This window comes from Prionailurus bengalensis, chromosome A1 (assembly GCF_016509475.1).
Source record: "Prionailurus bengalensis isolate Pbe53 chromosome A1, Fcat_Pben_1.1_paternal_pri, whole genome shotgun sequence".
Taxonomy (NCBI): domain Eukaryota; kingdom Metazoa; phylum Chordata; class Mammalia; order Carnivora; family Felidae; genus Prionailurus; species Prionailurus bengalensis.
In genome coordinates, this window is record NC_057343.1 from 88,474,926 (window position 1) to 88,497,372 (window position 22,447).

A 22,447-nucleotide genomic window follows, 5' to 3' on the forward strand; every position below is an offset into this window, starting at 1 on the left:
ATTTTGTTTCCTTTGCTTTGGCGGCTGTGTCTGAATTAGGGAGGGGGACGGAAGGCAGAGAAGGGGTAGATGGGAGCCAGGATCCCCATCCCCCAGAATGGCCCAAACCGGAGTCCCAGCACTCCCTGGCAACAGGCCAGCGGCCTCTTTGCAGAACCACACGTCTGTCCCAGGGGGAGGGGCCGAACCACAGAGGTACAGAAGCTCCAGAGAGTGCAGTCCCTTCCACCCACCCCAGGGCCTCAGCACAGGAGGGAACTGGGGGGGGGGGGGGTTGCCCTCCCACAGGACGATGCGGCACTCCCCTTCTGTCCCTCCCTTCCCGTCCAGACCTCGGTTTCCCCTTCTGTACCAGAAAGACCTAGGAGTGCTCTCAGCTCTGTAGGAAACAGGAAGTGGATTGGGGATGGAGGTGGGGGGTTTGGGAGGGAACCCCATTTGCTGCTGCAGGCTGTATGGAGGAGCGCCGGGCCTGCCATGACACACATGGGCTGATCAGGGGAGCAGGGTGGGGGAGGAGAGGGCCAAGACACCCCCGCCACACACACACACACAGGTGAGGCTCAGACTGCCCCCACCCCCCGCAGCCACAGTCCCATAAACCCTTTCGGGTTTAGGGATCAGAGCTGGGGACCCTTCGCAGGTCCCTCCTCCTCCTTCTCCCCTGGACAGAGGGGAGACCTCAGGCAGGGAGGGGCAGTGACGCTGAGCGGGTGATGCCTTCAACCTGGCGCCCCTCCCGGGTGGCCCGGAGCAGGCGGAGGAGAAAGAGAGGGCAGGTGGTGCTCCTCGCCCTGCGCCCTGGCCTTCCCCCAGAGCCCCAGCCCCCCGCCCCAGCCGTGGCCTGCAGGGGATCGGGCCACTTCAGGGGCGGGCCGTCAGATCCACACGGTGGTCTTCCCCTCCCTGCTGCTGGCACTGCCCTTCTCTGAGCCCGCCCTGGGCTTGGCGCCCGGCCTGCCCTGGCCCGTGCCCCCGACGTGGCGCTGCCCGACCCGGAGGCGGGGGCGCCGGACCGCTGGGGCCCCCGGGCGGCCGCGGGGAGGCCGGGGCACGGCGGGCTCTCGCGGTCCTCCAACGCGTGCCCGTCCCGCAGCGCCTGCAGCGCCAGGCTCGCCAGGTCCCGGTCGTGGGAGCGCGCGCGCTCGGCCGCGCGCACCACCAGGCTGTAGTCGGGCGGGCAAGCCAGGCCGGTGGGCGCGGCGGGCAGCGCGCAGGGCGGCGGGCGCGGCGCGGGGCCGGAGGCGCCGGGCGGGGGCCGGCGGCCGCGCACCGCGTCCTGCGCGCTGCCCAGGCCGAGGTGCGCCATCTCGCACAGGTTGAGCAGCAGGCAGAGGCAGCTGACCACGTACATGACCAGCAGGAAGATGGTCTTCTCGGTGGGCCGAGACACGAAGCAGTCCACCACGTGCGGGCAGGGCTGGCGGCTGCACGGGAAGAAAGGCCGCACCTCGAAGCCGTACAACAGGTACTGGCCCACCAGGAAGGCCACCTCGAAGGCAGCCCGCGCCACCAGCTGGGCCACGTACACGCGCATCAGGCCCTCGCGCTGGATGCGCCGCCGCCCGTCGTGCTGCCGGGCGGGACCCGGGGCCCCCGCCGCCTTGGCGTCTCCGCCTGCGCCCTTGGCCGCGCCCGCGTCCTCGGCCTCGGCCTCCTCGCCCAGGCCTTCGGGCGCCCCCGACTCCTCGTCCTCCTCGCCCAGGCCCCCCAGCATGGGCTCCTCCTCGCCCAGGCCGGCGGAGTCGGGCCAGCCGGGGTGGGGCGGCAGGGGCAGCGGCAGGGGCGCGCGGGTCGGACGGCGGCGGGGCGCGCGGCGGCGTTCCTCCTCGGAGGCGCGGGCCAGGCGATGCACGGCGTACCCCAGGTACATGACGGAGGGCGTGGAGATGACGACGATCTGGAAGACCCAGAAGCGCACGTGGGACAGGGGCGCGAACGCGTCGTAGCACACGTTGTCGCAGCCCGGCTGGCGCGTGTTGCACGTGAACTTGGTCTGCTCGTCCGAGTAGATGGACTCGCCGCCCACCGCCGTGAGCACGATGCGGAAGACCACCAGCACCGTGAGCCACACTTTGCCCACGAACGTGGAGTGGTTGTGGATCTCCTCCAGCAGTCGCGTCAGGAAACTCCAGCTCATGTTGGTCATAGGGGCGGGGGGTGGGACCTGCGGAGCAGGAGCAGAGCTCAGCCTCAGGGGGAGACGCACCGTCGGCCAGGAGGGGCGCACGCAGGGGGGGGGGGGGCGTCGCGGGAGGATAGGGAGGGGGCGGACCTCGGGCGCCCGGAGCTGGGACTCTGCCTAGCCCTTCCAGGAGCGCCGTGCCCAACCCCCCGGTCCTGGCCACATCCTGGGAATGGATACCGGGAGAAGCCAGGGCCTCCGTGAGCAGAACTGGGCACCAGCCAGCCTGCAGCAGCACCAGCGCCCAAGAAAGCCCAGCGCCTTATAAGCCGCGCCCGTCCCCCAGCTCTGGGGACCCCACCCACCCCAGGCCCTGAGAGCCACAGGGCCATGGGGCCAAAAGGGAAACCAAGGCCCGCCCCACTCAGGGTCAGCTCAGATCCATGGCCCTCACCGCACCCAGGCAGCGCGCAGGTCATTGGAGAGGGTCTCATGGAGTCTTGTTCCCAGCATCCCGGAGGCCTCCAGGATCTGGGCTCCTCAGCTCCCTCCCCCCCCCACTGGCCCTCATCCCCCAGACCCACCCCCTGGAGCCCCATGTTCGCCCAGAACCATCTGTCCCCAGTCTCCCCCAACAGTGCAACCCTCCCCCCTCCCTCCTCCACACCCTGCTTCCTCCGTCTGTACAGGGGACCCCCATACACTTCATGCCCCCCCAAGGGACTTGCTGGCCCCAGGCTGCTGCCCAGCCCTCTGGGCTGTTTTTCTCTCTAGTCCCGACACTACCCTGCCCTCTGCTGTCTCCTGGCCCAGACATCCCCTCGGGGAAGACAAGTGAGGCCAGGCATCTGTCCAGGACCGACCGGTCCGTGAGGCACACAGACACCAGGGCATCTGTGACACTTGGAGACAGCCGCGGGGCCACTCACCACTGTCCCAGACCAGTGCCCCCTTGCAGATCAGCTGATCCCTGGGTGGGCCCCTGCCGGGGAAGAGAAGGCCACTGCGTTCACCTCCCTGCGCCTCCAGGAAGGGGGGAGGGGCTACAGCCTCCCACCGCCCACCCTACCTCCTTCACTACCAAGGCCAGTACCTGCTGCTGAGTAGTTTGGGGACAGGAGACCCCAGGGTGCCTAATGCTTCTGGTCTCCTCCCTCTGGAATGGGCACGGGAGGCAGCATGGGCAGGTGTGGGATGGCGCAGCAGAGGCAGGCGGGCAGGGGCTCCAGGGAAGCTCCACTTTATGCAGCTGGGGCCTCTCCCCGTGGGTGGGGGCAGGAAGAGAGGGCAGCCTGGGTTCCTGGGGAAGTGACCCTCTTTCCTCACATCTGTGCGCAGCGCCCCTCAGAGCCACACAGGCACACGCGCTTCTCAAATGCACAGCCACACATGCACTTGGACACACATGTGCATACAGCAGGGCACATGGACCCACAGACACACGTGCATGCTTGTGTGTGCACATACTTATAAGCAAATGCACAGAGGTTTGGGGCATCTGGGTGGCTGAGTCAGTAGAGCATCTCTTGATTTCCGCTCAGTTCATGATCTCACAGTTCGTGAATTTGAGCCCTGTTCTGCCATGACAGCATGGAGCCTGCTTTGAATGCTCTCTCCTCTCTCTCTCTCTCTCTCTCTCTCTCTCTCTCTCCTCTGTCTCCCTCTCTCTCTGCTCCTCCCCTTCTCTCTCAAAAGAAATAAACTTAAAACCCAAATGTACAGAGGTTCACTCAGATATTTGTACAAGCACTAGGCGTGCACATTCACATCTGCACACAATTATAAACAAACACACTGGTGCACATGCACACACACTCTCGGGTACACAGACATGCACACCCAGCCCTCCTAGGCTGCCTTCTCCAACCCCCATCTAAGGCAGTGACTCTTCCCCCCACCCCCACCCCCCAGTTCGTTCTAACCTCAACTCTTCCAGTATATGTCCCTGCCCTGGACCACATCACCGGAGGCTGACACCCACAGCCCCACCCCACAAGAACCCAGGAAAGGGGTGGCAGAGGGGCCTCCACCTCTTCTCTTCCTGCCAGGAGGGTGCCCCAGAAGTGGAAAGAGGAAGAGCCCTTGGTGTGTGGTATTTAACAACCAGCTCTAGGCATGTGGGGGAACCTCACTGTAGGGTGTGCCAATTCCCGGGTGTATGTGTGCCCACCACGCCCATGACCGAGTGGAGGGGCCTGCATGGGGGACTCTTGGACTAGCTCTAACTCTGCACTGGGGCAGACCCTGCGGGAGGTGTGAGGAACGGCGGAATGCCCTGGGGGGCAAGCCCACAGGGTCAGAGCCCCAGAGATAAGATTTGCCCTGGAGAGAGGGCACATCAGAGCAGGCCCTCCAGACCCTCAGCTCAGGAGAGAATCAGGCCAGCAGGAGCTGTAGGGAGCAAGGCTCCTCTCCTCCATCCCCTGAGCACTGGGGGAGGCAGGCTGCTTTTGAGAGGGGGGCAGAGACTCACAGGCGGCACCCATCAGATTTAGGGTTCTCACTGCTTGGGGGTTGTAGACTGGCGGAGGGGGGGTGCTGGAATGTCCCATGTGGTCGTGGGTTAGCGTGGGAGACCTGGTTGTGAACCCGTGTTAGCTGAACATGACACAGATGGCTCCCTAGAGAATATCACCGGCACGAGTGTGCACAGGGTTTGTACACACGCGTATTCCCTTGCCTATCAACTGACAGGGTGGAGATGCGCAAACATTCTTAGCAGCAAACACACGCACCACGGTCCCACTCTCCGTAAAAGACGCTGTGCTCCTGGAGAAGCGACCAGTGCCAGGTTGGGGACAAGAAAGGTGCCAGGGCACGTGCTTGGGCGGGAGAGCAAAGAGCCGATGAGTTGGGGTGCGCACGCCCACGCACGGACTCGCAAAGCACGCACACACGCGCGCGCCCCATGCCCACAAGCACAAGCCCACGCAATGACACGCGCACACTGACACACAAAGTATGCATGTGACCACGCCCACGCACCGATGCCCACAAACATGTACGTGCGCACGCCCACGCGCGCACTGATGCACAAAGCACGCACACGCGTGTGCCCCGGTGCCCACAAGCGGGAGCCCACGCACCGACACGCGCACACCAACGCACAAAGCACGCACGTGAGCATGCCTGCGCGCACACTCATGCCCACAAGCACGCACATGCTCACGTACGCGCCCACACATGAGTTCACAGCCACGCACACACACGCGCACACGTACACAGTGAGGGAGCCGGAAGCACGTCGCAGGAGTGCCGTGTGTCGGAAGCTGCACCTATCTGGGTGATAGCGGAATAAGGCAGTATTACAGATTGGACTCTAGCGTCTAAACTAGACGATAAAATAAGTGTGAGTCCGTACTGATATAAACGACTAAACGAATTAAAGTGAAAGAGAAGGGAGTTCTACACAGTTTATACAACCCATGCCACACGGCTCCCCATTCCTCGGCAGGGCCCTTCCAGAGAGCCGGCACCGCAAGAAGGGACGGACAGTGGACGCTGGCCCAAGTCCCCACCCCAGTGAGAGGCCGGTTTGTAGCACACGTGTAGACGCCCTGGTGTTCCGCAGAAAGCACCCAGGTAATGGAGAGACAACAGGAAACAGTTGTAGAGGCGGCTACAGATACCTGACATCAACACAGTTAGGGGTGTGATCACAAGAGAACTGAGGGCTGGACCCAGCAGCGTGGACAAGGAGACCTGATGGCCACGAGCCACTGAGACCCTGGGGGCACGCTCAGGAGACAAATACCACCCGAGACCTTAAGGAGATCCTAAGAGATGACTAAATGTCACATGAGACCCTGCAGAAAAGTACATGCCAGGAGGGACCATGGGGGTGACCCTCAGGAGACAACCACGTGCCTGAGACCCTCAGGAGATGACCAGATATCAACCACGTGCCTGAGACCCTGGGGTGGACCTTTGGGAGATGACCACATGCCTGAGACTCTGGGGGGGAGGGGTTGGAGCTCAGGAGACGATCACATGCCTCCTGAGACCCTGAGCGGGGGGACCCTCGGGAGACGACCACATGCCTGAGACCCTGGGAGAGGGCCCTTGGGAGATGACCAGATGCTTCCTGAGATCCTGGGGGAGGGCCCACAGGTGACGATCACATGCCTCCTGAGACCCGGGGGGGGGGACCTTTGGGAGACAACCAGATGCCTCCTGAGACCCTGCGGGGACGCTTGGGAGTCGACCAAATACCTCCCGAGACCCGGGATGGGGACCCTTGGGAGACGACCAGATGACTCTTGAGACCCTGTGGGGACGCTTGGGAGATGACCACATACCTCCTGAGACCCTGGGGGGACCCTTGGGAGATGACCAGATGCTTCCTGAGACCCTGCGGGGATGCTTGGGAGACGACCACATACCTCCCGAAACCCTGGGGGGACCCTTGAGAAGCAATCACATGTCCCTGGGGGGCTGGAGGAGCTGGAGGGCAAATGCTCTGGTGCCCCTGGTGGACTCCAGGGCAGAAGAAGGACACAGAGAAAGAACGTGGACTTATGTTCATGACAGGGTAGTGACAGTGGTAGTGACACCGGTGCACTGATGAGAGGCTGTAAAATAACCACACTGCAGTACCTTCCTGCCCCATCAGTGGGAGCCCCCTTTCCCGGTGTGCCCCCCGCCCCACCTCTGGCAGGTATGTCTCTGAAGGCTGCAGGCAGGGAACAGGGACCTTGGCTGATGGCTTCCTAGGGCTGCAGGCCCAGGGAGGACCCTGACCCTAAGGAGGGGTGACCACCTGGGGGGTGTAGGGGTGCTGGTTTGCAGGGGCCTTTGCTCAGATTAGATGCCTCAGAGCAGGTGTGGGTGGGATCGCACTCAGCGGGATCCATCAGCAAGTGTTCGGGCTGGGTGTCAGGATCTGGGAGGGGACAGCAGTGGGGCTCGGGGAAGGGAGGACTTCGGAAGGAGGCTGGTGGGCTCTGCACTTCAAGCTCCTGTCACCCCTGGGTCTGGACAAAGGTCCTGGGAGTGGAGGGGGTGTGCAAGGGGCTGAGGGCCAGGGCCTGCCCAGCCATTTCCTTCCCATCCCTGACCCAGCTTCCTCCCAGGAGCCCCTCTCAGGGCAGGCGGGGCTTCCTCCCACTGAGGTGGGGCTGCCAGCACCCCCCCCCCCCCCCGCTGGAATGCTCAGCTGAGAATCACTGAATATGCAGTGGGACTCTTCCCTGGGGACCTTGGGGCTCCAGAGCCTAGCCCCTTCCTAAGCATGCCCAGCCCTGGGTGGCCCCTTGTTCATGTGACCACCTGCATGGCCCTGAATGCGTTAGCTCAGAGCCCAGGGCCTCACCCAGCCGTGGGACTCACCCAAGGTCTCCCCCTGTCTGCTCTGTGGTTGTTCCACGGGGTTCTGTCCTGCATGTCCCTCCCTGGACCCCTGGACCAGTGTCCTCGATGCCCCAGTCAGGTTCCACCTGGACCACCTGGCCCAGAGGAAACTGCATACCCCTAGGCTGCCCAGTCCCCAAACCTGTGACCCTCTGCCACATTCATCTGCCCCCTGCAGCTCCCAAGGGTACCACAGCCTCCCCGTCAGTGTGGACACTGGTCAGCCCCCAGGCTCCTCTCTGTCTCCCCTCACCAGGCCCTCCCCCAGGCTCCCCACCTCTGTCTCCCCTCCCCAGCCCCTCACCCAGGTGCCTCCTGTCTCCCTTCCTTGCCCTCCCCTAGGTTCCCCTCTCCCTCCCCTCTCCAGCCCCCAGAGGTGCTACCTTCATGCCCCCTCCTGTTCCTCACTCCACCTATAGGTTCCACCCCCACAGCCCACCCTTGGGGTCACAGGCCCACAGGACTGGGTCCCAAGGAGCCCTGTGCACTCAGAATGAAGCCCCCACCCTTACAGGGTCCTAGGGCCTTCCTGATGCCCTCCTATCCAACTCAGCGCTAGTCCACATGCAGATGTCCACACGTGTTCACAGGTGCACACACAAGCGTTAGCACACTCACCCACCTCACCCTCTGCTCACACACACAAGCCCCTCCTCCAGACCCACCACATGGGTGCTCAGCAGAGGCAGGATGCACTGGGGGAGCTTGGCCAGGCTGAGGACAGCCCTCCTCTGCGGCCACAGTGCCTCCCCTCACCACACCCCCCCCCCCCCCCGCCACACTCCCGGCTCAGGACCCAGGGCCCCTCTGATTAGCTTCCCCTGCAACCCAGGAAGGGAGGGGTCCTCGTCCCACAGGGGCTGTGCCTGGGGAGTGAGTCATGGTGATTCTGGGGCCACCACTACGGAGGGGCCCGGAGAGAGCCCTGGGCGTGGGGAGCCGGCCAGGACCTCAAGGGCACCCCGCTCTGGGACCCTCCAGACCTTCCCAGGCACCGCCGACAAGGGCAGGAGGCTGCGCTCCCTCTACAGCCAGGTGGGTACCTCCACTTCCCTTCCCCCCTCTTCCCAGCTCCTGCCACCCTTTCCCAGGTCCTGGACACCCCCTGCAGCCCCTTCTGTACAGACCCCATGCCCTACACCGTCGCTGCACCCACCTGCCCTCTCCGGATAAGCTTGCCACAGGCCTGGGCCACTCCTGGCCTGGCATCCTGCCCAGGCCACCCACCCTCTCCCCCATTCTCCCCTGGGCCGCCCAGACGACTCACTCACGACATCTCTGGCACACTGGGGGCCGCTTCTGGAGAACAGGGGTCTCGTCTGCCCTCGGTGACCCCTGGGGCCCCTGACGCCTAGCAGGCACCCGTGAGGACTTGTGGGAAAGAGGCCCCAGGCCAGGTCAGGAACAGGTATACCCACCCGGGTGTGTCTGCCTCTCCAGCCTTCCTGAGCAGACTGAGGCCCAAGGCCCAGCCTCTGGACACACTGCAGCTGCCTGGCTGGCGTGGGCCAGTGGGACCAGCGCCCTGAGGAGCCCCAGCTGCTGGGGAATGTCCGAAGAGCACCCCTTCCCTTCCTGCTCAGCAGCTGGCCTGCACAGCCCCTGGGGCTTCAGGTTCCCCCACCACAACGGAGGGCGGGCCCTGTCGGGAGAAGCGAGCCTGGGCCCACAGACAGAGTGCCTGACGCTTTGCACCAGAGGGCTGCCCACACCTGGGCCCCTGGGCAGTGCCCTACCTTTTCCAGGCCAGGAAATGTGAGTCCCTGAGCTCTTCCACCTGCCAGCCGGCCGGACACTGGCCCTCCCAGGGCATGTGCCTGGACGAGTCGTGGGCCCGACCCAGAGCCACCTCTCACCACCAAGCACAATGCGGGGGGAGGGCCTTCAAGGGCTCCATTGTTCCCCCCAAGGCCTGGGGTCTGAATCCCCGATTGTCCCTGGGGCTGGACAGGGCCCAGAAAGGGAAGGGGCCTCCCCTACTTGCCCCCCCTTCCTCTGCACATCAGCCTGGCCCCGCCTCACCTGCCTTCAGGCCTGGGGTGGGGGTGTCCAGTAGCCCTCAGATTCAGGCCAGGCCCCCACCTGCCCTTCTCTCTGCACCTGGGCTTTGGGACAGAGTCCAGCCTCCCTGTCCACTCCCTGCCACCTCAAGTCTGTGTCCATTGTCTGGGTCCCACCACAGAAGCGTGGCATAGGCACGGACAAGGGCTAGGGGACAGCAGCTCTCCTGCCCAGCACGGCAAAGCCACAGCAGCCCTGACTCGAGAAGGGTGGCTTCTACAGGTGTCTTGTGAGACTCCGGGAATCTGGGAACCCCAACAGGAGCCCCCAGGGGTCCTCCCTGTGCTGGCCTTTCTGGGCCCAGTGGACCACGCACGAGGTGGAGGGGAGCCCTAGGCCCAAACAGGCCCCCAGGATGCAGGGTTCTAGCTCCCTCCTGCATCAGATCCTGGGCCACCACTGCAGCCCAGCTCAGGGACCAGGACAGAAGGGGCTCAGGCAGGAAGAGCCCCAGGTCCTACTGCCCACAGCCTCAGGGCACCTCCACCAGGCAATGCTCTCCAGTGGCCTCATCTACTCCATGAGGGCCCCACCCAGCACCCAAGACTGACCTCCCTGACCTAGGGGAGGGGCAAAGGAAGCCCCAGGGAGGCAGTGCACAGGGAAGCTGGGGGTGGGCTGCCCAGAGCAGCAGACACCAGAAAGAACTGAACCGCTAGCCTCCTGCACTGAGGGGGCAGCCAGGAGTCGGGGTCTGTGATGGACAGCATGGTCCAGTCCCTAACACCCTGGCTTGAAGATGGCAACCCACAGGCTCAGGGACACGGTTACACAGCAGTTTTTATTAGGACATGGGCCTGGCTCCCATAGGAGGGGGAAAGGGGAGGCCAGGGTCCCCCAGACACAGCAGTCTGGGGGGAGGAGGTGCTGGCTGATGTGAGCGGAGTCCCCATCGGGGAGGACACAACTGGCAGTCCCTCTCAGGAGTGGCTGGTCCTTTGGGCCTTCTTGATTTCCTGCCACAGGGAGAGAAGGGCATCAGGAGGGCCCAGGGGATAGGCCACATCGTCTGTCCCAGCCCCTCTCCCTGCGTGCACTACAGAGAAGTCCTGACCCTGCAGAGCCCACCTCGGACAGTGCCTCCTCCAGGGCCTGATAGGCCTTGTCCAGGTTGTCATTGATGATGATCAGGTCGAACAGGCCCTGCTCCTTGCCTGGGGAGGGGGGGAAGAGGGAGGGCAGGGTCATCTCTGGTGACCAGAGACCCTGGGGGTCTCCCTGGTGGGTGAGGAGGCTGGGGGGACGGCAGGTGGCCAGTGCCCACACTCACAGCTCTCCATGTCAACACGAGCAGCAGCCAGCCGCTTAGCCAGGCTCTCCTCAGTCTCTGTGTTCCGCTGCCGCAGCCGCTGCTCCTGAGGCACAGGGGAGGGTCAGGGTGTCTGGGCGGGCCCTGCCCCCAGCCCCGCCCCCCCCACCCCAGCCCAGGCCCACCCCCCACCAGGACGTCCAGCGAGGGCGGCTGCACAAAGATGTAGATGGGCCGCAGATCGGTCTTCTTGATGTTACGCACGCCTTGCAGGTCCACGTCCAGCACGCAGATGCGGTTCATGGCCTGCACGGCCCGCACCGCTGCTTTGCTGGAGGACAGAGTGGGGAGGACAGAGGGGTGGCAAATGCTCAGTGGGGCTTCTGGGGCTCAGCAGCCCCTCATGGCCTCAAGGAGCCTCAGCAGGGCATGGGCCTGGCCGGACATGAGTGCAGAAACCTACCAGGACCCCTGCACCTCCTCCACCTTTCTGGAAGTACACGTGTGCCAGGCCCTCTGCTGGGCTGAGGGTGGCTGTGGGAAGTGGCAGGAGGGCTCACTGCACAGCCCCAGGGCACCAGGCACCCACCCAACACAGCCCCACTGTCCTGTCCAGCTGTACCTAGAGCCTAGGATGGAGCAAGATGGGTCTCATAGGGTCTCTGGCTCACCCTTGCCAGCGGGTCACGAATAGGATGTGCACACAGGCTGACGTAGGCCTCTCAGCCAGGTGGGAAGAGCTGGCAGAGAAGTATTGGGGACTGGGGGGCACCCCCATGCCAGCCCACTGCTGGGAGAGCAAGCTGAGTACAGCCTGTGGTCCTAGAAGACCCAGATTGCTGGAGTCCTCATTGAGCGCCAGTCCCTAGAGGAGCCTGCGGACCTCACCATGGCTTGGCCAGGTGGACAGAGGTGGCTGGGAGGAGGGGCCTGCAGAGCTCGACCCCTGGCTGGGCTGGGGACCTGACTCCCAACTGCCCAAACGACCCTCAGAGGTCCTGTCCAGCTGAAGGCAGAGCCCCTGGGAGGGTGTGGAGGTGCCAAGTGTGGCCCACCTGGTCCCGTACAGGTTCCCCGAGAACTCCGCGTGCTCAATGAAGTCACCAGCCGCAATGTCCCGCTGCATCATCTCCCTGGTCACAAAATAGTAATCTGCAAGGAGGGGCTATCTGAGCCTTGCCCATGGCCAGACCACCAGGGGCTTGGGCACCAAGTGTGGCCAGAACCAGCATCTCCGGTGCACCCGTCTGCCCCACACGGAGGGGCTGTTCTAGGCGCTGAGCAGAACACACACATGACACCGAGGAGAGCCTGGAAACCACTGGCTTCCAAAGGAAGGCTAGAGGGAGCCTGGACACTGCTGGCCTCAGAAGGGGGGCCTGGACACTGCCAGCCTCGGGAAGGGGGGCCTGGACACTGCCGGCCTGGGCAGGGGGCCTGGACACTGCCGACCTGAGCAGGGGGGCCTGGATACTGCCAGCCTGGGCAGGGGGGCCTGGACACTGCCAGCCTGGGCAGGGGGGCCTAGACACTGCCGGCCTGGGCAGGGGGGCCTGGACACTGCTGACCTGAGCAGGGGGGCCTGGACACTGCCAGCCTGGGCAGGGGGGCCTGGACACTGCCGGCCTGGGCAGGGGGGCCTGGACACTGCCGACCTGGACAGGGGATCCTGGACACTACCGGCCTGGACAGGGGAGGTTCAGGGGACTCCCATGATCCTACTAAGACACAGAAGATACCTGCAGTATCAGAGGGACCCTGATGGTACACAACTGTGATGTCTACATCAATCAGAGGACCATGTGTGGAGTGGCATGTGTGTCAAGACTGGTGCCTTCAGGGACCTTATGCAGAGATTGGGGCCCCCACCCCGTCTCTTCCTGGGTGCCAGCATGCTGCCTGCCCACCCTGTGCGGGGGTCCATCTCTCAGATGAGACAGATGCCGAGGGGTGAGCTCACCTTTCCCATTCTCTTCTCCAGGCCGTGGGTCCCTCGTGGTGTCTAGGAACAAACACCTATGACCAATCTGGGAACGTGGTGCCCCTACACCCATGCATGGCCTTCTCTGCAGGGCCTGGCTCAGCCCACGAGTGGGTGTGAGGGCCCCAGGTAAGGGGGTACAGTGTGGGGCTCTGGGTGGTGTGGGGCCCCCCCACAGGTGGGTGTGGGGGCCCCAGGTCAGGGAGTGCAGTGTGGGGCTCCCCCACGGGTGGGTCAGGAGGTGGCCTGGTCCTACCCCCAGCATCCCTGAAACCCTCCTGCCCCCTGCCCCTGCAACCCAGGCCTCACGGGACACGCTGAAGCCGAAGATGCTGCCGTGTTCCTGCAGGAGTCTCTTCAGCAGGGTGCTCTTCCCCGCCCCCGATGGTCCACTCAGGACGACAGGCCTTGGTCCTGACATTCCTGTGGGTGAGGGAGAGGGGATCAGCGAGGCCTGAGGGATGTACCCAGAACTGGAAGTGGGCGGGGTGGCTGGTGCCCCCGCTACCCTGTGTGAAGTCAGCCGGGGACTGGGACGGAGCTGGACTTGGAAACCAGAGCCAACCTAGCTGTGCCTCACCCGGGGCTAGCTGGTGTCACACACATCAGCCACAGATGTGAGTTCCCTGGCCATGCAGTCCTGGACTTTGGAGCCTGGGAGGGTCCCCATCCCTGTGTCTCCAGGCACCACACCCAAGACAGCCTCGGTCAGTAAGCAGCACCTGAGCCCTGTTCTGGAAGCTTCCAGTGGGACGTGGGAACCCAAGGGACCACAGCTTCCTCACCCCTCCAATGCTTGGGCAGGTGGACCACCCCTAGCACTTGGCTCAAGACAGGGAGCAGGGGGGTGGGGAGCTCCAGATGACAGCCGCCCAGCTCTGTGCCCACCCGACCACCCCCAGCATGCCCAGCAGGACCCACCTCCTGGTGGGATGCAGACTCAGGGACCAGCCTGGGGCGGTTCCAGAAGAGCCCGCAGGGGGTGGTAATCCCTGCTCGCTCCCCACTCTCTGAGCACTAAATCCCTCCCAAGGCAGCCAGCCCCGCCCACTGAGCACAGGAAAAGGCCACTCCTCAACTCACCCACCCAGACACCTCGTGCTCAGGACACGTGAGCAGGGCCAGGTGCAGACTTGGGGGCTGGGGCACCCCTGGTGCACAGTGGCACCCAGGGGGACTTGTGCTGGGCTGGTGCAGCTCCCTCCTCTGCCAGCCCCTGCAGGGCTCCATCTGGGGGCCCCCAAGGTGGCTGGCAGACTCCCCTTGGCTGCCCTGTATCCTAGCCAGGGCGGCCTGTCCGCAGGTCCCTGGGCGGGCCCCGATCTCCTAATCCTCGATGTAGGCCAACACAGTAATCTGGCTAAAGCACCGCTATTCTGAGACCACCTCACCTTATGGACAAGCCCTGAGGAGGATGGGAGGGAAAGGGACCCTCTGCTGGAGACACAACAGGCAGGGACCTGGAAGAAGCCGTCAACATGCTGATGAGCATCACCTTCAGGTGACGCCTCTTCCAGGTGTCCTTCCCAGCAAGGATCCCACTGAACCCCCAAGTGAACTCTGGTGGTCCTGCCTTCCCGCCCACAGGCCCAGGCCCAGGCCCACTGCAGCTGCCCTCTCCTTGGCAGGACAGCCCTGGGTGTGTCTGGGGATGAGAGTGGAGGGAGGGGTCTGTCCGTCCCACACCTGGCCCTGGCCCTCCACCTAGGTCTTCCTGGGAGCCTGTGGTGTGTTGGTGCCTTGGGAACACGAGTTCCTCTGGGCAGAGCGGCCCAGAGGGGACACAGGGTGGTGGTCAGGGAGCTGAGCAGGAGGATGCCCAGATCCTGTTCACAGCAGCACATATATGGGGAACCTGTGGACCCATCTCAGAGTGTTCCCTCTAGGGATTCTCCACCACGGACCTCATGAGGCAGGTGCCTCTGCCCCAGGATGCCCCCACCCCCACACACCTGCAAGCACCCTGTAGCCCCCAGCGGTAAACTCCCCGGTGGTGCCAGCCCTGCAGCTCCGACATCCCAGGACTGCAAACGCACCAGGAGACACACGTCTTCAGTGAGGGCCAGACTGCACACATGGAAGTGCCACACGGTCTTACTCACCACCCCACCCTCCACCCTGTCGCAGGCGTGTGTGTCCCAGAGCCCCACCCTCCAGGCCTCCTCCCCGTCGGCCCGAACTGGCCGCTATGCCATGGGCAGCAGGTGCACACTCAGGGTGGACTGAAGGCAAGAGCGGCCTGCCTGGCTCTGAAGCAATGCCATGCCCTACCAGCCTCCCCCGGCAGGGGCATCCTCCTGGGCCCCACCTGACCCTCAAGCCCAGGCTCCAGACCTCCCTGTTGCCCTCCCTCAAGGGCTAAAACCCTGACAGTGTGGGGTGGGAACACCGTCTGGCCAGCCATGGCCATGCTGCAGGGGTGGGGTCTGGCCAGCCAAGAGCACTAAGTCCTTCCTGACGTGGGGCCCACGGAGCTGAGCTCCCTCACCCCAACACAGGCCACTACCTGGCCCCCATGTCCAGTGGCCATGGTGGCACAGTCCTGACAGAAGCCACCTTTGACAGGAGCACACCCAGCTGGGATGGGACTTGAGGCCCCAAGGCCCCAGCTACACTCAAGTGTGTCCTCTTGTGAAGGGGGTCGCCCAAGTGGATCTGGACCAAAAGGGCTGGTCATACCTGTCCCCAAAAAGGCTGCATGGGCAGGGCTGTGTGTGGGGTACAACCAAGCCAAGAGGCCCTGAGAAACCGCATAGCTCTCAGGATACCCACAAAGTGGCTGATGTCTTCTTCCCCACTTCCAGTCCCCAGTGGGGTAGGACCAGTCCCTCCTTGAGAGGAAGCTGGGCTGTCTGACACTGTGCAGGACTCTGGCACCTGGCCAGGGCCTGGGGCATAAGAACTAGAGAGCAGGAAGGAGCCCAGGCCCTCCAAGGGGAGGGACCATCCTTCTCCTAGAGACTGGGGTCTTGTCCTTGCACTCCTAATCGTTATCAGGACGCCCCCTTCCTTCCTGCTCCTCTTTCCATCGTCTGGATCTTCTTTCTTGGCAACACAACACTCAGCAAAAAGCAGAAGCCAACTGTTCACTGCTTTAAAAAAAAAAAAAAAAAGAAAATGGGCGTGGCCAAAAAAGAAACCTATGGAGAGTCTTAACCTTCAGAACTGCCAGAACCTGATACCTCTTAACTGCTGCCCCACTGGCTCCAGCCAAAGATGAAGCACCGATACAATGTGTTCCCAGGACTGAAGAAAGCCCCACCTGGGCTGTGAGCGGGCCTGCTGTGTGCAGCTGACGTGGGAGGTTCCCACAAGGGGGCAGCACGGGGCACACTCAGCCATCGGTGGTGAGATAGGAAAGCACATGCATCCCAGGCCCCTCCTGGGGATGAAGGCCAGGGTCCCCCCCACCCCCACCCCCGGGGTCCCGCACGACCAGCCCATGGTCCAGGATATGTAAGACTGACAGAAGAGTGTCCACAAGTCCGCGCTTGGGAGGTGTGCTGCCCAGGAGCCTTGTAGGGGACTCACAGCTACATCTTGGCCTGTGTCCTCCCCGCCCCATGGGCCCTACCCTGTGGGCCCTACCCCACACTGGCCACTAACACCTCAGCTCCCAGCTGCCCTTCCTTCCCGTGGAACAGTGACGTGGCTTGCCTCCCTGCTCCTCCCCAAACCAGCACCCCCAATGACCTAGGCTCACTCCCTCTCCTGTTCCCAAAGTAGCGTCTAATCACACCACACGCGCAGTTTCCAGCAGCCCAGACTAAAGCGTCAGGTACTGACGGAAGCTGAGCTCCACCTAGGACGCCCATAAGCCACAAAGGTTTGCCACCAACTCCCTGCTCCGCACAGCCTCGGGGCGCTGGACCCTGGGGGCAGGCCAGGAACCCGCAGCAATCCCGGGGGCGGGGGGGAGGTGCGGGAGACCTCCGAGGGGCCAGCTCCATCTGTCCAGGACCCCCCTGGGTTTGCCCTCGGAGGAGGGAGCTGAAGCACAAAGAGCCAGACTACCAGGAGAGTTTCCCTTCTTGAGCCCAGGGAAGACTGTGGGGGCTTTGCGTGGCGGCCACAGACGGGCCTTCAGAACCCTCTTCTCCCAGAGTCTCCGGCTGTGCTGTGCGGCCCACCTTGGGGAGGGGTGTCAGGCTGCTCCCCCTCTCTGCCCCTCCGCATGCAGCAGGGTCCACAACGGCATCCAGCGTGAGGTCCTCAGGCCGCGGGGGATTTACAAGCTGTCTGGAGCTTCACGAGCCAGGAGAATCCCCTCCTACATTTTGAGAACTAACACAGGGAACCAGCTTTTAATTCCTCTACACAAGAGCAGCAGCTGCCAGAAGCACCTGCGCTGCGCGGAAACGCGCGCGCGTACGCGAGAAGGGCGGCCCGTGACAGGGGCCGAGCTACATTCATGGACAAGCACACTGCCCTGCTCTGCTCGCGGGGACCGCGGCCGGCCAGCCCTGGGGCGGCCCGCAGGGGCCCCAGGGCACGACCCCGCGTGCTCAACCCCCGAGTCTCCGCGACAGCGGCGTCACCAGTGCGACGGGAGGGCTGACCGCGAACGGCCCCCGATCCAGCCCCGCGGCTTGCGCGCGCCCCGACGTTCGCCCGCCCGCTGCTCACCGTCCGAGGGGACCCGGCCCAAGGCGGCCGCCGCCAGCCCGGCCAGCGGGCGTCGCAGCATGAGGGGCCGCCTCCACCGCCCGCCTGCGGGGCTACGTCAGCGCCGCGCCGGCCCGCCTCCGTCCGCAGCGACTACGTCACGGCCCCGAGCCGGCCCGCTGGCGCCCGCGGAGGTCAACGTCACTAAGCATCGCCGGGCCCTGTCAGTACGTAATAGTACGGCGCCGGCCTCGCCCCGCCCCTCGTACGTGTCGTCAGCGCCGCGAGACGCGACGCCTGCGCAGGACGGCGCGTTGGGTTAGCCCAGAGTGTTTGCGCTGTACTTGCGGTCGCTTTCGTTCCCCAGTGGCCGGCGGAAGCCCGGACGCTGGGAGTCGAGGTTGCTCCGGTGAGCAGGGCAGGGCGGTGCCGGAAAGGCGCGGGCGTCGCGGGGTGGGAAGGACTTTCCCCGAGGGAGGGTCCGAGCCCCGCCGCCGGTCCTCGAGGGCGACAGAGCATGGGGCGGCATCCGCTTGGATAGTTCGTTTTCCCGCGAAGTGGCTTCCTGAGGCGGTGGGAGGCCTGCAGATACCCTTGCCCATCAGGTAGGGGACCCCACAGCAGAGCTGCGCATCTCGGCCGGGAGGTCTCTCTGCCAGGGATCTGAGTGTCCGACATCCCAGGCAGGGGTTGGGCTGTCAAATTCCTGGCTTGTCGTGCACGGATCTCTGCACCGACGGTTTCCTGGGGGTCAGGGCTCAGGGACAGTAGTTCCAGGTCTCGGCTCTCCTTTTATAATCCCGACATCGCGGGGTGTCGTGAGAAGTAGGTGACCTTGGGAACCAGGGAAACCCCCAAGGTGCATCCTCAGAATGGCTTCCCTGCGTCTGTAACCCACTACCGAGAGTCTGGGCCCTGCCGTAGACTTACGGACTCAGGCTTGGGAGGTAGGACCTGGGCATCCGGAGTTCAGGAACCCCACCCCCCACCCCCACCCCCACCCCCACCCCCACGGATGATGCTAATGGTAAGTCAGGGCTGAGAGCCTGACGGTTTACTGGGAGGGACTGGCAGAAACCCGGTGATAACTTTCCTGTTGTAGACGTCCTTAGGTCTGTGGTTTCTTCCTGGCTGGGATTTGATGGTTAGGTGGGAAACCTTGTCTTTTAAAAAACTCTCAAGGGGCGCCTGGGTGGCTCAGTCAGTTGACCATCTGAGTCTTGATTTCAGCTCAAGTCATGATCCTAGGGTTGTGGGTTTGAGCTCTGTGTCTATTCTCTCTCTGTTTAAGGTTCTCTTTCTCTGCTCCTTTCCCCTATCTCTCTCTGAAATAAAAACCTAACACATAAATAACTAGTCAATCAGTGTTTTTTCTTCTTGTCCAGCAGGTTGCACACCAGGCCAGTGGCTGATCCTGAGCCTCCATGTACCACAGGGGCCCCCCGGGAAGAATGGCCACCATGGGCAGTCTGCTTGGGTAAGCAGGGACTTCCAGGCCCCTAGGTACTGCTGTCATGGGGCCGCCTAGCCAGCGTGTTTATCTGAAGAGTAGGTACAAGTACATACAGATGATATGGTAGGTGTCAAGGGCAGAACAGAAGCGACTTGTGAGCACTTAGCAGCAAACACATGGTGGTGGTGGTGACTTTCCTATTCAGATCGCACAGCCCAGCCTGACTCTGGGTCCTTCCCACTGCTCCCACTGGAACTGTGTCCTCATCTGCCCTTCCCCTGATGTCGTGTCCTCCCCCGATGAGAAGTATGGTGTGATCACAGTGTTGCCACAGAGCTAAAGGAGAGCAGGGTCCTAGTCGATTCTGTGGCATCTAGGGAGAGGGATGGGGCACCGGAAGCTGCGGGTAGTGTGAAGCTAGGTAAGGGACTCCAGTGCAGCGTTCCCAAGAAAGTTCATGTTAGAAACGCTGTTACCGTGAGGGAACACCCAACATCCCTTCCAGCCCTTCTGGAAGCCTCCCCAGTCTACCAACCCAGGGTCCTCCGAGGTGACTGTGTCCTGTCCACCATCTGCATGACTGATGGCAGGGACTGGCTTTCTGTTGCCATACTGAGTGCCCAGTGACTTAACGGCAGATGCAGTGTGGTTCTTGCCCTGAGAACAGCAGTCTTGGGGAGGAGATGTACCCTCGGCCTGAGGGCTTGCTGGGAAAGCTGGGTGTGGTAGGAGCTCCACACAAGGCAGGTGGCACTGTGCCAGGCTGTGAGGTTGCAGGACACGCGGTCAGCCTGCCTTGTGGAAGGGGCAGGCCTGAGAGCTGAAAGACACCCCCACCTGCAGAGTACGGGGTCTCCGTGAGAGCCGATGTGGGGACCAGGTGGGAGGTGTAGGCTGGATGGGGCTGCTCATGCAGCGAGAGCCTTGGCAAAGTCAGGTGGGGAGCTACTGGGATGCCTGCCTGCCATGGGCGTGTGAAAGAACACTGGGCAGACAGGGCCACCTCTGGCATGCAAGACATTTCAGGGAGTTCTCGAACTCTGCTGTCGGTCAGGTGCCCTCATCCTCAGACCCGGGCTAGAGCCGAGTTTGCAGGAAGGGTAGACTGGAGTAGACCTTGGGGGTCGTGCGGCCCAGCAGAGTAGGGTGACTGGGGCTTCCCTTGTCCTGTCACTGGAGAGCACACGCCCTGCTGTACGGAGGGAGGCCGAGTATCTGCCGCACTCAGAAGCCAGGCGGGCTCTGGGTATCTCGGTCCACTTGTGCTGCCCCAGCAGCAGGCCACGGGGTCTGGGAGTGGGGAAGCTGGAAGTCTGAGCTCAGGGTTCTGTGGAGGCCTGTCTTCCTGGTTCCAAGTCCTCACAGCAGTGTTCCGGTCTCTTGCCTTATAGGGGCACCGGTCCCACTGTGAGGGCCCTTGTGACCTCCTCTCACCCTAACCACCTCTGAGAGGCCCCACTTCCAACAGCACATCATGGGAGTCGGGGCTTCAGTGTCAGAATCCGGGGGAGACACAAAGGTCCGGGCCACAGCACTAGGTCTCTGTTCCCCTGGAAGTCTGGTTCCTGCCCGATGCTGGCGTCCAATGCCTGAACTGTACAGCCAGTCCTCACCAGGGATGGTGCCTGAAGCCCACTGGGGTCTGCGCTGCTGACCTCTGCCTTCACACCTCTGAAAGCCTCGTGATCTTGCCCAGCTGCTATGACCATGCCCTGTTCTGGTGCAGGTCACTGTGTGCACCCTCGGGAGCTGGACAGCTGGGCCCTGTGGGTACTCCAGTCCCCGCACCAGCCACTGACCCGCGCACATGCGCGTCTGTGTCTATAGCCTACTGCGGCAGCACGTGCTGATGGGGGCTGCCCCTGCGTGTCGCCACCTGCACCTGTCCTCCCAGATCGCTGACAGCAACAGGGCCTCACTCACGCGCGTGCGCCGGCAAGCCTATGCGCGCCTCTACCCTGTGCTCCTGATCAAGCAGGATGGCTCCACCATCCACATCCGCTATCGGGAGCCACGGCGAATGCTTGAGGTGGGTCTCCCTCCCCTGTACTCCCTGGGGTGTGGGTCCTGGCAGGCTTGGCCATAGCAGCTGCTCCTGCAGGAGCTGTGGCCTCAGCACCCATGGCAGCCTAATGGGTGAGGGGAGACGGGGGCCATGAGGAGAGGGAGGAGGGAGAGTGGACTTAGCTCCACGCATCAGGACCAGAGAGCAGCCCTGAGCTGCGTGTCTGACCAGCATCAGTCTTGGGAAAACAACTGAGAGCTTTGAAGGCAGACAAACCTAGTGAAATGTGAAAACCTGAACCACACAGTGGAGGACAAGGTGAAGCAGAGACAGGGACAAGGCTCTGGGCCCTCTGACCGAGCCCCTCCCCACAGATGCCTGTGGATCTGGACGCCCTGTCCCCAGAGGAGAGGAGGGCCCGGTTCCGGAAACGCATGGCCCAGCTCACAGAGCAAAAGCAGCAGGAGCCAGAGCTGGGCGATGACTTTGATGTGGAGCGGTACAAGCAGTTTTGGACCAAAAAGTGACTGTGCCTGGAAGCTGAACGGGTTGGGGACACCGTGGGTGGGGAGGGTGAGCCTTTAAACACAGTGTGTTCACAAAGCCGCCTCTGCCTTGCCTATCCTTCTGGTGTGTGCGTGTCTGGCTTGGGTGTCTCTGTGGCCACAGGGTCGGGTGAGAACTGCAGAGCCAGCCCTCGGGGCCTGGAGCCCCCTCCCCCCTGCACTGCCTTCCAGCAGGGCACCACAGGCTCTCCTGGTGGGAGTGTGGCAGCCACAGGGGTGGAAGTGGGTGGAAGGAGCAGGATGTCTGGGATCCCTGCTGGTGGCTGGCCCACCCTGCCCAGCACTGAGGCGCTCTCTGCCATACCCAATGCCAACAGGAGGTGCCATCGGCCCTGTTGTGGACTCACTCTGCTTGCAGCCCCGCCCGGTGCAGCTACAACAGACCAGCCTTCTGTGGTTGACTGCTACTTTTTCCTCTTGTGGTGGGTGTCACCTTGGTCAGGCTTTTGCAAGACTGGAGGCTCAAGTCCTAACCTTTCCAAGTGCAGCTGGCCCAGCCCCAGCCTCTGGCTGCCCTTGGGTGTTGACTGTGGGGCGCTGCCTGACAGATGGTGGGGAAGGTGTTCCCGGCATGACTGGAGAGGGGCGCTGGCGTCTGATTGTGGCTCCCAGAGAGGGATGTAGGGCTAAGCACCCACCTTTGGACTCCTGAGTCCCCACTGGTCCACTGAGCACATTGGCCCTGAACAGGTTTACAGGGACATGCACCGCCCCTGCCCCTGCACCTGTGCCTGCCCTGCAGCCCCCTGCTTGTGAGATGCCCAGTGGCGTTGTCTGATCCCAAGGTAGCCAGGACATTTCTGAAGATGGCAAGGCACTTTACCTGAAGTGGGGTCACAATGATGGATGCAGGAGATTTGTAGCCAAAAAGCAAGGGTGGGTGTTGGTGATGAGAAATTACTAAGAGGAATCACCCAGGTAGGGAGCGTTCTGGCAGATGCTACCTAATGGGATCATTGCTGAAGGCAGGCTTGGCAGCAGCCCCACATCTGCATGGGATCCTGCTGAGATACTGAGGGGGGAGGGGGGGAGGGGCGGGGAGGAGGCGGGCCT

At 63.2% G+C, this 22,447-nt stretch overlaps 3 protein-coding genes across 8 annotated transcripts; 1 reads left to right on the forward strand and 2 right to left on the reverse strand.

The window, feature by feature from the left end:
- Nucleotides 1-763: 763 nt before the first annotated feature.
- Nucleotides 764-9,621, reverse strand: GJC2 (gap junction protein gamma 2). Its single transcript, XM_043584533.1, is given in 3 exon segments — nt 764-961; nt 964-2,167; nt 9,211-9,621. Coding segments are annotated over 2 exon segments (1,269 nt in total). The 5' UTR covers nt 2,150-2,167; nt 9,211-9,621; the 3' UTR covers nt 764-878.
- A 676-nt stretch (nt 9,622-10,297) lies between these two features.
- GUK1 (guanylate kinase 1) lies at nt 10,298-17,547 on the reverse strand. 3 transcript variants are annotated; one of them, XM_043584572.1, is made up of 9 exons: nt 17,392-17,519; nt 16,896-17,049; nt 13,075-13,188; nt 12,745-12,786; nt 11,840-11,936; nt 10,977-11,115; nt 10,806-10,890; nt 10,604-10,689; nt 10,298-10,491 (listed from the first exon to the last, which is right to left on the reverse strand). In XM_043584572.1, exons 2-9 carry the CDS (start codon nt 16,939-16,941, stop codon nt 10,456-10,458), a joined length of 645 nt encoding a protein of 214 aa, XP_043440507.1. In that variant the 5' UTR covers nt 16,942-17,049; nt 17,392-17,519; the 3' UTR covers nt 10,298-10,455. The 3 variants fall into 3 exon arrangements, with proteins under 3 accessions (XP_043440507.1, XP_043440496.1, XP_043440515.1); XM_043584561.1 differs by lacking the exon at nt 16,896-17,049 and having other exon boundaries at nt 17,392-17,547; XM_043584580.1 differs by lacking the exons at nt 16,896-17,049; nt 17,392-17,519 and adding an exon at nt 16,731-16,882.
- Nucleotides 17,548-17,630: 83 nt separating this feature from the next.
- Nucleotides 17,631-21,435, forward strand: MRPL55 (mitochondrial ribosomal protein L55). 4 transcript variants are annotated; one of them, XM_043584623.1, is made up of 4 exons: nt 17,631-17,779; nt 18,756-18,946; nt 20,651-20,852; nt 21,203-21,435. In XM_043584623.1, the coding sequence occupies exons 2-4, from the start codon at nt 18,885-18,887 to the stop codon at nt 21,353-21,355; spliced, it is 417 nt and encodes a 138-aa protein (XP_043440558.1). In that variant the 5' UTR covers nt 17,631-17,779; nt 18,756-18,884; the 3' UTR covers nt 21,356-21,435. The 4 variants fall into 4 exon arrangements, with proteins under 4 accessions (XP_043440558.1, XP_043440578.1, XP_043440551.1 ...); XM_043584643.1 differs by having other exon boundaries at nt 17,634-17,779; nt 18,756-18,847; XM_043584616.1 differs by having other exon boundaries at nt 17,644-17,779; nt 18,759-18,946.
- The last annotated feature ends 1,012 nt before the right edge of the window (nt 21,436-22,447 follow it).